At 40.7% G+C, this 15,391-nt stretch overlaps 1 protein-coding gene across 1 annotated transcript in view; it reads left to right on the forward strand.

The window, feature by feature from the left end:
* The first annotated feature begins 1,463 nt into the window (after positions 1-1,463).
* The window catches only part of LOC126154805 (inactive rhomboid protein 1), a 378,989-nt gene continuing 365,061 nt past the window's right edge, over positions 1,464-15,391 (forward strand). The window contains exon 1 of the mRNA XM_049916186.1: positions 1,464-1,506. Within this exon, the coding sequence (XP_049772143.1) occupies positions 1,464-1,506 (43 nt within the window). The remainder of the gene's footprint in view (positions 1,507-15,391) is intronic.

Below are 15,391 nucleotides of genomic sequence, written 5' to 3' on the forward strand. Positions count from 1 at the left end.
TGGGAGAATATCCTCACAACAGTAAAACGAGCCTGTAATAAGCGATCTTTTTAAAAAGGAAGGATACGGTTTCGCGTAGGCGCTCTTGTACGCTGAAGTACTGTCTTGTGATTGTTATCACTGCGGGAAGAAGTGATAAAGCAGAATTGTGCCGCTCTTCCATTGCATTCAATGATTCAAATACGAAGTTCATATCGGCCAACTCTTCATCAGGAAATCCATCCATAATGCTTTGCACCTGCTAACGTAAAACTAACACACCCAGAGAAATAAACCTGAACGCAGTCTCGAGGAGTTAGATCAAGTGGAGTAAGACAGTTTCCAAGCAACACACTAAGAGCGTACCGTCGACATTTGTACCATTGTGCAGAAATTTTAAATACGACACGGATACAAAAATAAACTGGGGAAAGAAATCAGAAGAAATGCAATATTCTGAAACGAACCACGGGGGACCGCGGATTCCTTATAGCAAAATATTTAGATAGTATCCCTTAACTGTCTCCGAAATTTTGTGGGTCACGTTCGACTTTATTACGTATACACTTGCGGATCAGAATTTACCATACTATAGTTACTCAGTCTTGCAATCTCTCTACCTTTTTTAGCCTCTGCAGTTCCCTCTAGTACCATGGAAGTAATTCTTTTCTGTGTTAACATATGTTCTTCTATCTTGTTCCTTCTTCTTGTCAGTGTTTTCCACATACTCCTTTCCCTCTGATTCTCCGGAGAATCTCCATATTCCCTATCTTATCAGTCCACCTAATTTTCAACATTCTTCCATAGCACCACACCTCAAACGCTTCGATTCTCTTCTTTTCCGGTTTTCTCACAGTCCATGTTATAGACCGTACAAATCATTTACATTTTTTATTGATTATGTTCTTGAGAAAAATTATGAACTAAGTGATAGGCAACTTCCTCGCAATTTAAACCTGTGTGGCGGACCGAGATTCATTCGAGACCTTACAGCTCGAGTTCGAGTCTCGATCCGACACATTGTTGTAGCCTCCCAGGAAGTTTCATATCAGCGTACACTCCGCTTCAGAGTGAAAATTTCATTCCGACGCGATATAGCTTTGTAAATGTCCTTCAGATCTTCGTGTGAAAATCACCCTTTATGTTAGGAGGAAAATTAGCAGTTAAAAGGATTTCTCTTAACTGCTGATTCTCCTGCTTTCTGCAAAATTTAACAAAACCACGAAGTTACTGGAAACAAGGGACCACTAGCTGAAAAAGTAAGAAATGCTTGTAATGACTCAGTGTATGGTCTGTACGTGGTTTCCACTCCGTTCACAGCACGGCGCTTCCAGGCACTGTCCCATTCCTGTACAACATTACATTCAGCGCAATACAGACAAAACATCGCCGAACAATCTCGCAAATTTTTTCTGTAGAGGCTTGTTTCACCCTGCATATCCGAGACTACGCCATCTGTCAGTAATTCGACCAACCCTCGCGCTATGAAAATGTATTTACCAGGATTGTGTGTCTCAAATCCAATAGGTAAGTACACATGTTTCAAATTGCGCAATAGTCGTATCAAACAGTAATTCGTTGCTTAGATTTGGTTTCGTAACCGTCTATGAATTTCCATGGCGTCTCGCAGACTGCTCCTACGAGTATGTACTTGCTGTGAAAGAAGGTGGCGTAAAAATTCCGATGGAAGTGCATCTTACTGCCAGTGATAATGCGCTAATACATCGCGTACGTATGTTTTCCAAACGACAGCAAGGCGCATTTTACGATAGGCACCCGAAAACTGCAGATCAAATGCATCTTTTCTATTGGAAAGTAAGCGGAAAGAAGAAGCACGTCTGGGGCGGCGCGGGCGTGCGCGTTCGTCATTCCTTCGCTGCCTACGATTTTCCTTGACGCTTCCGTAAATTTACGCTCGCTGCGATATACGAACAGGCCATACGCGGAGTTATTGACGCGTCATGAATTATAGCGCCAAACAGGCCATAATTCTTTTACTGGTTAAAATGGGGGATAGAAACATAAACACAAGAGGGTTTTGTATGCGACGCGAAAGGGCAGCGGGGTCGTAAATTCGGCGTCTATCTGACGCCGGCGCCGCTTTTACTTTTAGCCATTCTAAACGCGTTAAAATAAAGTGATATACTGCCTAGTTCTGTCGGCGACTTCCCAGAACTGCAGTAGATCTGCGCGACCGGTGGCCAACTTTTTCATTTTGCTTCTATCACAAATTTAAAAGGCAGTTTCAATGAAATAGTATGACTCTATCGTTAAGTTTTATCCCCGTCGAATAAAATTCCTCGGTGGGAACAGTGTATGTTATACGTATTCTTCCGTGACACACTTCGCGTCGTTCAGAAGCGCTGTGTAAGAGACAACTCAAGACTGTTGATACAACATTACTTCAGCACACCTGAAGCACACGACAGACAGACAAAGAGGTCAAGTGGTGTGGCCGTCAGTCGGAAGACTGGTTTGATGCTGCTCTCTATGGTAGTCTATCCTGTGCAAGCCTCTTCATTTGCTAGTACCTACTGCAGCCCACATCTACATCTACATCCATACTCCGCAAGCCACCTGACGGTGTGTGGCGGAGGGTACCTTGAGTACCTCTATCGGTTCTCCCTTCCATTGGAAGTTGCCTACTATTTGCAAGCCTCGGTCGCCTTCTACGATTTTTATCCTCCAGATTCGCTCCCGCTTCCAAACTAACAGTTCCTTGATGTCCCTTTTGCTTACTTTTAAACAAATTGTGCCACAAATTTATTTTTCCCCCTTTCGCTTCAGTACCTCCTGCCTAATTATTCGAAGTACCCACCCCTCTTAAGCATTCTTCCGCAGCACTGCATTTCAAAAGCTTTCCTTTTCTTGTCTAGATTGTCTATCATCCACGTTCCACTTCCGTAAAAAGCTCACTCCACACAAATATGCAAACAAATGTCTTCGTTACACTTAGATTCACATTCAGCATTAAGAAATTTCTCTTTTAAGAAGTGCTTTTCTTGTTTGTCGTTTTGCATTTTATGTCTCCTCTACTTCGGCCATCTTCAGTTACTTTACGCTGCAAATACCAATACTCACCTACCATTTTTAGTATTTCATTTCCTAATTTAATTCCCTTAACGTCGCCTGATTTTCTTGGACTACATTCCGTTTCCCTTGTTATACGTGTGTTAATATTCATGTTACAATCTCTTTTAAGACTTTTGCCATTCCGTTCATGTGCTCTTCTAACTCCGTCGTCGTCTCTGATACAATAGCAATGCAATCAGCGAACTTCAAAGATTATGTATGTAGGTCATCCACAGTCGAAATATCCCGTCTTGAATGAAAAGGGCCTCTGCGATTGTTAACAATCTTTATTCAAAAACACGACCGGTTTCTCGAACTATATTTGCATCATGATCTGTTTATCTGTATACAAATGTATACAACAAATTATCAGAATTTTGGCAATCGCAGGTAATGGAAAATAAAAGCGATTAGGTTTTTGTCTACTTACGTTTAATCCATAGAAGCGAACTGTTTAAAAGCCGGAGAAAGCGCATTCCCCAACATTCTCATCAAGGTATTTAAAATTTCTGACTCGCAAATGTGCGAATGTCCATAAACAGAAAAAGGGGGCTAAGACCATCCTAAAACCTAAAAATGGCTCGTTAAAAGCTTGAAAATAGGGAACGTAGTGGATATTAAATTCATAATTTATAAAGATATTCTGCAAAAGAACCGTGTTTCAAACGATGAAGGAGAAACAACTGTTAGAACAATGTCACATTTTACCATCAATATATATACACTGGGGATTATTAATTTTAAATCAACTACGTTCCTACTTTTCAAATTTTTACCGGGTCCCTTTTTAGGTTTAGGGATGACCTTAGTTCCATTTTTTCTTTTTATGGACGATCGCGTATTTGCGTATAGTTTGCGAAACCAGTCGTGTTTGAATAAAGATATTTAACACTCGCAGCGGTCCTTCATATTCGACAATCAAAGATTATATTTGTTTTCTTGTAACTTTAATCCCTTTCCAAATGTCTCCACAGTTTCCCCCACTGTCTGCTCAATATACAGAGTGAATAACATCGAGAAGAGGGTACAATCCTGTCTCGCTCCATTCTTAACAACGTTATCCCTTTCATGTCCTTCGACTTTTATCACTACTGTTTGATTTCTCTCTATTTTTAGATTTTGCTCCTTGTATTTTATCCCTACAACATTCAGAATTTGAAAGAGTGCAATCCAGTCAACATTACCAAAAGCTTGGAGACAAGTGACGCACATTTAAATTGAGAACACTCTCACGTTTGTCAGTCGGTACTTGAGTATTTACAAACTACTTCATTATTTATACATTTATTTTGCAGTATTAGCAATTTTGCAAAACCAGTATCTTGAAAATCAACTATTTGGCATTCGCAGTTGTAGAAAGACCTGCTCTACCCTTCTCCAAGCGTTACAATTTTACCTCATTGCACCTGGATGAATTATAAAGCCATGTACGCACCCCTTCGTCCATTTTGTCATCGACTTTCTTTATACATGTTCCATCAACCTTTATTTCAATTTTAATATCTGAAGTGTGAAAAAAAGTCGGGGACGGCAAATTGGTCATTTTTAAAGAAGGTATCCCTATCTGACATTACGATAGGCAGCGTCGAAGTTCGAGAACGGTAGTGTTAATGTGTCTTCAGATCGTCTTTGGTAGCCTGGTTAGATACTCAACCTGCAACCCTCACCATATCCGAACCATTCTCGAACTTTGACACCACACAGCGCCCAATGGTCTCCGGACGTAAGTTCTTTGTTGAAAAATGACCGCTTTGTCGTTATGTTCAATATTCTAAGTGTTGCACGTGGGCAGACCGTGCGTCCACTTTACTCTAATGGCTGATGGGTTGCATGACGGACTAGGGTACCAAACGCAGGTGAAGTGATCTCTGAGAAGGGCTCCGTATGCAGACCATTCAGAGAGATTTCAACACGGTTTAAGGGTCTTAGAGAATACTATGAAACCATACAAAGCTGTTATCGCTGCCTTGTATCTCTGAGCAATGATCACAGTATTGGTTCTCCGACTTTTCGCTCCGTTTCATGAGGGTTACCTTTCGTTAGGAGCACAATCAAGCATTTTTCGTCGACGCTCCGCAGTTCATTTAAGCGCAGATATGATCATTCCACTTTGGAACTCCATACGCAACAATACAGGCTGACTGTTGTGGTAGGTATGAGTCTGGTCGCCCGATGATGCGATATTCCTGTACATCATGCCAGTTAGCTTTCATGGAACGTCAGTAGCAAACGTTCACGATACATTTACACCACAGACATTTGCACATCAGTAACATTATCGCTTTACAAATGTTACCACCTGTTGGCGCGAAAGCCGATATCATTCCTTTTTGCAACTCATATAAATTACTTTCTGTAGGTACGGCAGCAGTCAGCACCATTCCCATACACAGGTGGTCAGATTTCTTGCATACTTATCTCTCCAAAGCACATCGTACGATGTGATGATCCCAACGATGACGCATTTCGTACGTTGGATTACAGTAGCAATTGCTAGCGAATGTGTGTTTCTTCGTTGCACACGTTTCACTTGCTTACAGTCAGGCCGTAGCGAAAGGTTGTGGCTAACTGTGTATCACTGTATGAAAAAAACTTGAGGAGAAACTTCACCGTTCCCAAGAGTTTTTAGACTACCTCGATTCAGTTACACTTTAAATAAAGCAAAACTGGAAACAATTAAAATTAGTTACTGCATTTAAGGGACGATTAGTTCCACCCAGAATAATTTTCATTGTTAATGGTAAACTATATAGAGAGATAAAAGAGACAGCTATGAATCAAGAACAAAAGCGAGACACCAACAGCACGAAGAGAACTAACAGAATTTATACTGTCCTAAATCTCAGACACGGCAACAAGCAACGACTTCTCCAGTCACCACTGTGAGGAAAACACACGCATATCTACAAATATGTAGCGAGCGAAAGAAATAAAACAGTAAATCAAAAACTGAAGGATCAACTCCTGCTGTACGCGCTGTACTCTATGAACCTTGAATTTTTTTCGATTTCTTCGTTATCTGTTTGGACTTTTGTCAAGGAATAAGTTTGATACCTTTCATGTTTGCTGTACAAGAGTCGAGCCAAGTTTACAACTGCGTCCAGCAGTTTAAAGTCCACGAGAAGATATACGGCCTGACACCAGGAGAGAAAAACTCGACCGAAAGTTCGTCGAGCTTAAACCACCTGACGCAGCTGGAAGAAAGTTTCATTCCCCCATTACTCTCTGACCTGACTCGCATTCACTGCACCGTCTTCTCGTATGGAGCTTTTACCGTAGACATATTTGTGACCGGTGTGCACGATACGAGATATAAACAAAAATGTGAGATCTAAAGGAAAAATCGAAAAAAATGAAAGAAGTTGCATCGCCATACACGACTAGGCAAAATATTTTTAACGTGAAAGGAACATGAATTACTTGTTTCAGAATATGTGCTTTGAACTAGACTATCTTATATCTAGGAATTTCCAGGATAATTTATACGAAAATGGTATGTTAACATGACAGTTTGAACTAAACGATATCAGCGTGTCATCCTTCTGGTCCTCGGTACGTCTTGTAGGGTGTAGTCACCACTTGCTTCCATTACTTGCCATCAACCCCATTCACGCAGCCTAGAAGTCACGTTATGTCTCCAATTTTTCGGGTTGTTCTTCGATTTTCCAACAGGCGAATGTACTCTGTTAGACTTCTTCCACGTCGCCTGTATGCTTCAGCGATACAGGTAGCTGTTCCGTACATGTATCCACATGGAGGAGTTGTCCGTGGTGAGAACAGACTAACGCACGGTTCTAGAAGAGGTAATGTAACGTTAGTCAACATGGTCTTCGTATTCCTTTACTGCGAAGGGCTAAAAACAAGGGAAACTGCAGCTGTTATATTTCTAGAGCACAAGCAGCTCAACTGAATCCTTGAAATATGATGATATGCTCGTGGATATAATGTTTCAGAAGTAAAATAATCCCCCACTCGAATCTCTGAGGGGGGGGGGGGGGGGACTAGACGGGAGGATCTTGTCATCAGGAAAAACAGATCTGGCTATCTACGGGTCGGCGCTTTATATGTTAGATCCATTAATCACTTAGGTAGATTAGAGAAATGCTTAGGCTGACTCAGATAAAGTGGGAAATTAAAAAAATTCGGTGGCAGGAAGAACAGGATTTTTGTTCAGACGACTAAAAGGTTGACAACACTAAACCATATAGCGGTAATGCAGTAGTAGGTATAACCCTTAACTACTCTAGTGAAATGCTCATACACTAATACTCTAGTGGGGTCTCGGAGTACCCCAATAAGAAAAACGAAACTGTAATTTAAGAAAATTTTATTTTGAATTGCACTTTTATCACTGAATATTATAAACATTTTTACATATTTGAGATATGATTACAAACAATTTTGGCACACTGAAAATCTGTGGTTGGGGCAAACATGTTTTGAGCATTTTTCACACACTATTTTGATTCTCTTGTCCACATTTCTTGCGCACATGTAGCATCTTGCTTTCCTCATGGGTTCTCGTTCTGAAGATGTTGAGGTAAGAGGAGTACCACCAAGTTTAACAACAACGTCTCTCAGTTCTCGAGAAAGGGGTCGGACATCTCGACGTTGCATATGGGGCTTTACTAAATCCATTCAAAGCTTTTGTAGCAATTCTCTTCTTTTTAAATCATTTATCAAGTTGTTTAGTGCACTGAAGAAAGACAGCAGCATTGACTCCTACTATGTTTAGAATGGCATAAAATACAGACATTGGCCATCTGCGTGTTCGCCGTGATAACGAATAGTTGGCGCACATTTGGTCCAGTGCGTCCACTCCTCCTTTTGTGGCATTGTAATCAATGATCATTTCAGGTTTTTTCTGTTGAGTACTAATTTTCTGATCGTCATGCGTAGATGAAAGCAACACAACAGCTCGACCTTTCCGAGGAACATAAGAACAAATTGTCTTTCCTTCGTTATGCCCAAATAATGCAGATTCTACTGGGCGCTTTCTGTTTGGTTTGAATTCTTCTGGGATCTGCGGTTTATTTTGCTTTAGAGTGCCTAAGACAGTCAACCTTTTGGCTTCTAGTTGATCACAGAGTTCAAGTGACATGAACCAATTGTCTGCTGTCACATGTCTATTGCTTCCCTCAATTGGTGTTATTAATTTCAAAACATCCTGTGTTGGGATTGATAATGTACTTTTATTTGTCCCTTTTCCTGTGTAAACAAATGCATTGCATAAATAGAATATTCGTGAGTCACAAAGGCACATAACTTTGACGCCGTATTTGGCTGGCTTCTTGGGCAAATACATGCGAAATTTGCACCTACCACGAAACGGTACTAACATTTCATCGATTGTCACGTACGCTCCTGGAGTATAATACTTGTGACATTTGTCTATAAAGAGTTCCCACACATCTCTAATAGCTGCAAGTCTGTCTTCAGCCTTCCTAGCATCTCTTGTAGCAGCACAATCGAATCGCAAACAATGCAAAATGAATAAAAATCTCTGAACGCTCATAGTGGCTCGAAACACATCACGACCAGTTCCATCATTAGCAAAGTGTCCAACAACATTTTCGTGATTGGATTTCATTACTCGAGACAAATAAAACAGACCCAGAAATGATCTCAGTTCTATTATATCTAGCGGCTTTATGAACGCTGGCTTAGGAGCTCTGTATTTGTTTGACATGTCATGTATCTTGACATTTGTATTGTATTAGTTGCAATAAATCTTTACTAATGAACAGTTCCCAAGCAGATAATATGTCAGTTGAATCAATCGTTTTTGCTTCACGTTTACCACCTGGAAGATGACTAACTATATTGTGAGCACAGTTACGAGTTGTAGGAGGAGCTTCTTTTGACCACTTGTAGCACTGCTTTTTTCCAAAAAAATATTTGTCAGCGGAAGGTCTAATACACGCCTCTTCATCTGATCTTCACAACTACTTTCTGATGTAGCTTCAGAGGTGGAATCATGATCACTTAGTATAAATTCATCCTCATCTGCTGTGGTTTCCTCATCAGATTGCAAAAACGCAGGATCATTCACTATTCTTTCCAACTCGTCATCTGCTAATGACTTCGATGATGCCATTCTGAAAAATAATGCATTCATACTCACATAACCTTAACAATTAACGTTATCATGGGAAGTGTGCTGTTTTCGAAGTACTCTAAGATTTCAGTCGCGTAAAACACTAATTGAATAGGCAAAAACAACTTAAGTTAATACTCAGGTGGGCTATTCTGAGACCTCTTTTTCTTTATCTCACACAATAATACTGAAAACACCGCATTCAACACTCCGCGTTAAAAGGCAGCACTTCACTGAGTATTACCAAGAACACAGGTGCCATCTGTTGTTCCGTTCACGTACTATGTGTTGTATTTTATCGCCTGGGGTTCTCCGGGACCCCACTAGAGCAGTTACGGGATAATAATGTACTGGAAAATTGGAATGCGAGTAAACTACTATGAAAAGCATAGTGAGTGATGCCATGTCGCGCGTTGTCGTTGTGGGTTTATGTGGTCTTTAGTCCGAAGACTAGTTTCATGCTAATCTCTGAGCTTGTCTTGCACTAGTTTTCATTCTGTTTATCTACTGCAATCTACTCGTACATCCACCTGAACTTGCTGTAGTGAAGCCTTAGTCTCCATCTACAACCCCCCCCCCCCCCCCCACACACACACACACACCACCACATCACCACTCCCTAGTTCCCGTCACTACTTAACTGACAACTGACGATTCCTTGACGCCTCAGTATGTTTCTTATCAACGGATCTCTTCGTTTAGTCAAGTTCTTCCATAAATTTATCTCCGTCCCTATTAGATTCAGTACCCCCTCATTAGTTAACGACCTACTCACCTACTCTTCAGTATCATTTTGCAGCATCACGTTCTTATCTCAACTGTTTATCTTTCACCTTTCATTTCCGTAAAGGATACCACCCAGAAAAGTACCTTCATAAAAGAGAAAGAACATAACATTCAAATTTAATCTGCTGATGAACTACAGATTCAAATACAAGAATTTATTCCTGAAGTTGCTGTAATAGGTACAGATGTACCACCTAAAGCGACATATGAAAATCTATGCTAGACCTGGATACGACCCTGGTTTCCCTTATTGCGAGCGGTCGCCTTAACGCTTCCTGACCGACCCAAACTTCCATATGTCGCACACCTATCTATTTCTTCTCATAGATCAGTAATTCGCGATTTTCAGGAAATCCTGGTTCGAGGCCTGGTCCGTCACAGATTTTCATATGTTGCTTTTCAGTAGTAAAGCAATTCCTGTTACAGAGATATACAACTTGTAATGTCTTTTCAAAACACTATCCGTTCTCTTCAACTGATCTACTAAGTTCTTTGCCATCTCTGATGTCATTGGCAAATCCCATTGTCTTCTGTCTTCTTCCTGAAATTGTCTTCCCTCTTTGCAGATTTCCCCGTGGTTTCTTTCAAATCTTGCTCAGTGAACAGACTGAATAACACTGAGGATAGGTTATAAATCTACTTCGCTTCTCAACTACTGCTTCCCATTCATATCTTTCGACTCTTGTAACTACAGTCTGTTTTCTGCACAAGCTATAGATAATCTTCCGCTCTCTATCGTCTTCAGAATCATAAAGAATACCAAAATCTTTCTTTAAATTTACAGAGGCTATGAGTGTGGATTGAAGTTTCTTCAGTCTATCTTCCGAGGTAAGTCGTAGGGTCGGTATTGCCTCTCATAATCCTTCATTTCTCCGAATCCCAAACTGATCTTCCCGGAGATCGGATCTTCCAGTCTTCCCTTTGTTTTGTAAATTATCTGAGTCAGTATTTTGCATTCACGACTTACTAAATTTATGGTTCTGTAGTATTTTCACCGAGCGAGGTGGCGCAGTGGTTAGCACACTGGACTCGCATTCGGGAGGACGACGGTTCAATCCCGCGTCCGACCATCCTGATTTAGGTTTTCCGTGATTTCCCTAAATCGCTCTATGCAAATGCCGGGATGGTTCCTCTGAAAGCGCACGGCCGACTTTCTTCCCCATCCTTCCCTAATCCGATGAGACCGATGACCTCGCTGTCTGGCCTCCTTCCCCAAACAACCCAACCCAACCCGTAGACGCCAAGAAGGCATCTGGCCCAAACGGCATCCCCGTAAGACTTTATGTTGATTATGTTACAAATATAGCACCATTCTTATCCTTCATTTATCAGAAATCATTGGAACAGCAGAAAGTTCCACTGGACTGGAAGAAGGCCCAGGTCATAGCAATCTATAAAAAGAGTAGAAAATAGGATGCACATAATTACCGGCCAATTTCACTGACATAGAATCATAGAACTTATTTTGTGTTCAGACATTATGACCTTTCTAGACTCTGAGAAGTTCATCTGCAGAAACCAGCACGGTTTTAGGAAACAACGGTCATGCGAGACACAGCTGGCCCTCTTTGTGCATGATATACTACAGGCTCTAGATACCGACTCCCAGGTTGATTCCATATTCCTAGACTTCCGAAAGGCGTTCGACACAGTTCCGCACTGTCGCTTGCACCAAAAAGTGCGTGATTAGGGTCTATCCGATGACATATGCGGTTGGATAGAAAATGTTCTAACAGACAGAGAGCAGTATGTCGTCCTGAATGGGGAGACTTCAACAGAAACAAGCGTAACATCAGGTGTGCCCAGGGCAACGTAATCGGTCCGCTGCTTTTTACAATTTACATAAACGATCTGGTTGATGGTATTGACAGCGGCATTAGACTTTTTGCCGATGATGTTGTAGTCTACAGGAAAGTAGTATCACAGGAAAGTTGTGAACAAATCAGTGAGGATTTGCAGAAAATAAATGCTTGGAGTGATGACCGGCAGTTATCTCTCAGTATTGGTAAGTATAATCTACTGCGTATAGAAAGCGAAAATTCCCGTTAATGTACGAGTACAAAATAAATGCCCAGTCTTTGGAAGCGGTAACATCGTGAAGTGTCTGGGTGTGACTATTCGAAATGATCTCAAATGGAACGATCAGACTGCAAAAGTAACGGGTAAGGGCGAACTCGAGGTTGTGGTTTATTGGTAGAATCCTGAAGCGAAGCGGTCCTTCAACAAAGGAAATTGCTTACAATACTTTAGTTCGTACTGTATTGTACGTCTGTATGGGACCTTTACCAGTTGGGTCTGATTCAAGAGATTGAGAAGGTCCAAAGAAGAGCCGCAAGATTCGTGAGCGATTCATTTAGCTATCGCGAGAGCGTTACAAATGTCATAGAAAGTTTGAAGTGGGACACACTTGCAGATACCATAGACGACGCGCTAAGCGGAAGGGGCTGTTCACTAAATTCCAAAATCAGATCTTCGCCGAGGATGTAGATCATGTATTATTACCACCAACTTTAATATCGCGCAGTGATCACCATTCAAAGATAAGGGAAATTAGAGCTCGTACTGAGGCGTTCAGATAGTCGTTTTTCCCTCGCGCGATCCGCGATTGGAACAGAGGGGGGGGGGGGGGGGGGGGGGAATATGACTTTGGTGCGAATAGTGCCCTCCGCCACATACCGCTTGGTGGCTAGCGGGAAATATATGTAGATGTGGAGCAATCCGATTTTTGTAATTTTCTTATATTTATGGCATACGAAGCTCAGAATTCAAATGTCATTATCCCAAAACCGTTGGACGCGACTCGAGAAAACAGATTTTGAGGTTCTCCGGCCATCTTTAATAAGCCAAAGTAGCATCGCTTTTCGAAGAGGTCTGTAGCTCTTTGGATAGGTGCTCGCCTGCCATGTGGGAAGCCTGGGTTCGTTGCCTGGTGCATTCAAATTTTTTGTACAAATGTGCATGTTCTAAGAACATTTCCACGAATTGTAAGATACAGGAAGATAAAAAAATCGCTAGTGCTTGAGGCTGGTAAAAGGTGGATAGAGTCTCTTTTCGGTCATTATGTTTTTCGTCTCTTTCCCATTCAGTACTAATACATATGCCATTCAGATATAAAATCCAACAATGTGCGCCAATTAACACATATCTAATTGTAATTTTTACGAAAAATGCACGTCTTCTTATTTCTGATTACATATAAGTTCTTAATTAATGATCTGTCATAAACGATAATTAATCAAGGTTTTTTAATTAAAAATCGTAACATTTATTTTTTTCGCCAATATATATTTCACACTTCACAGAAATTCTCATACTTTTAAGAATTAGAATCTGTCGGGAATCGAACCCAGGGCTCCTCACAGGCTAGGCAAGCACTCTATCACAAAACCTCGCTGTTTATCGAATAAACGAGCTAACTTTAGCTTATCGAAGATGGTCGGAAAACTTCAAAGTCGATTTTCTCTACACTTTTTGAGAGCTGGGTCGAACTGCTTTGTTGAGTTATGAACTTTACGTAGCATAATATAAAAATACAGAAATCCTGTTGCTGTGGGGTCTCCTTGTTAAGTACTGTCTTGTCCTCTGAGTACTTAATATCCATACAGGTGCTTTTCTGTTCTTAGTTTTCCTGTAGATTCTCTCATACGATTCGTCAATCTAGATAAGTGTTTGACGGCATCAAATGGTATAAGATGTTTGTCATTCTCCGGAAAATTGGTATAAATAGTAGTGGTACTACAGTGTGTCGTGCCTCACGTCAAAAACTGTTTAGTACTGCAAATCAACATGACACTAGGCAAAACACATCAGTTTCGAACAGTGGGTTACCTTGAAAATGTCTAAGTGAACGACACTTCGTGGTGTGAACAAAAAGGAACATAAAATACCAGCACTGACAGTTCTTTTAATCAATACAACGAAACGCTTAAGGTGATACAAATACGCATTTCCTAGTAGTTGCACAGACAGATTTCAATAATCCAATAACACTTCAGATTGGCTCCACGCCATCCATATAACTGAAAGAAACATGAAACGCCGTGGTGTTCAGTCAGAGAAAAGGTAACACAGATGGAATCGTAGAAATACGAAAAATCAAGCACAACAGTAATTTTATATATTTCGCATTATAATACTAAATGAATACTACTCCATACTCGCGTAAAAAGAGGGTTCTGACACGAGATCATAAATACAGCAATCAGTTATGTTAGGAAAATAGCAAAGCTAAATCAGTCTGTACTGTTATTGCAGTATATAACTGCTGTGCCATTCATTATTATTACTTTTCAAAGTGATATTTAAATATAACCTATTAGATCTTTTTGCAGACTGAATTAGATAAAACGTGGTGAAATGTAGCTTGCATTGCATACTCATTAACTGTGCCACCAGGACGATTTGTAGTTAGAATCAAAAGTCCCCTAGTAATAAGCAGACACCTTTAGACAAGGCACTTTGTAGAAATTCACTTTTTTTGTTAGTGTCGTTGAACGACGCCATGTAACCCCAAAACATATAACCACTTGTAAATTCTGATACCAGGAATACCTAAAGTCATTAACCAGTTGAAGGTTAGTTGTAAAAAAATATAGTGTTTTCCTAGCCGTGGTCGAATAGGAAGTGCGCCCTTCCCTGTATAGCTACGCGCAGCGGACTAACCTATCTACTCCATGGAGGGACCTACAGTTCAAAGTGAAACGCGAACCACAGTATGAAACGACGTTTATTTCAAAATGCGGAAATTTTCGCAGAGGTCAAACGATGTATGAAATCCTCAGACCAATCTGGAATCAAAACCGAAACCTTTGGATGCTTGATCCGACAACTACACAGCCACAAAGCTGTAGTTATCACAAGTATGTATTTACTACAGTCTTATAACTTTTCTGCATGATTCCTGAAGTTGATATCTTAATGACTTTTACTGAACCTCGACAAAAAGTCCTCTTCAAATAAAAATCTAAACTTTTATATACGAATAATGCAGATGCAACGACCGGTTATTTAACGATTTGTGGATAGACGAGAGCTCACATCATACGAGCTGTCTCTGTAACTGCACGTTGCTGTCACACGTGCTGTCAGGTAGGAACATAACTGCCGGGACAGTTAATTTCTTCATCGCTGAATAGCGATGATGTCTTCCCGTGCATTTCTGTGAGACCCACAGGCGGCTTCTGCGATACACATCAAATTACTGATTTTCCTCTTTTCATTATATCTTGGGACTAACCGGTCCTTCTGAAAATTGCCGTGGAATTATTGAGTCTACATCTTCCACATCTGTAATGGCCTTCCTTTACATCGTTGTTCCTTCTTTACATAACACGTCTTAATTTTTTCCCTCAACTCCGAGGGGCACCTAGCAAAATCAAGTATTGTTTCTCATAACATTAGCGTATTAAAAACAGAAATTAATTGTGCTGGGTTCTGCAGATTTTGAAGTTTTGCTCT

This window comes from Schistocerca cancellata, chromosome 2, assembly GCF_023864275.1.
Source record: "Schistocerca cancellata isolate TAMUIC-IGC-003103 chromosome 2, iqSchCanc2.1, whole genome shotgun sequence".
Classification (NCBI taxonomy): Eukaryota; Metazoa; Arthropoda; class Insecta; order Orthoptera; family Acrididae; genus Schistocerca; species Schistocerca cancellata.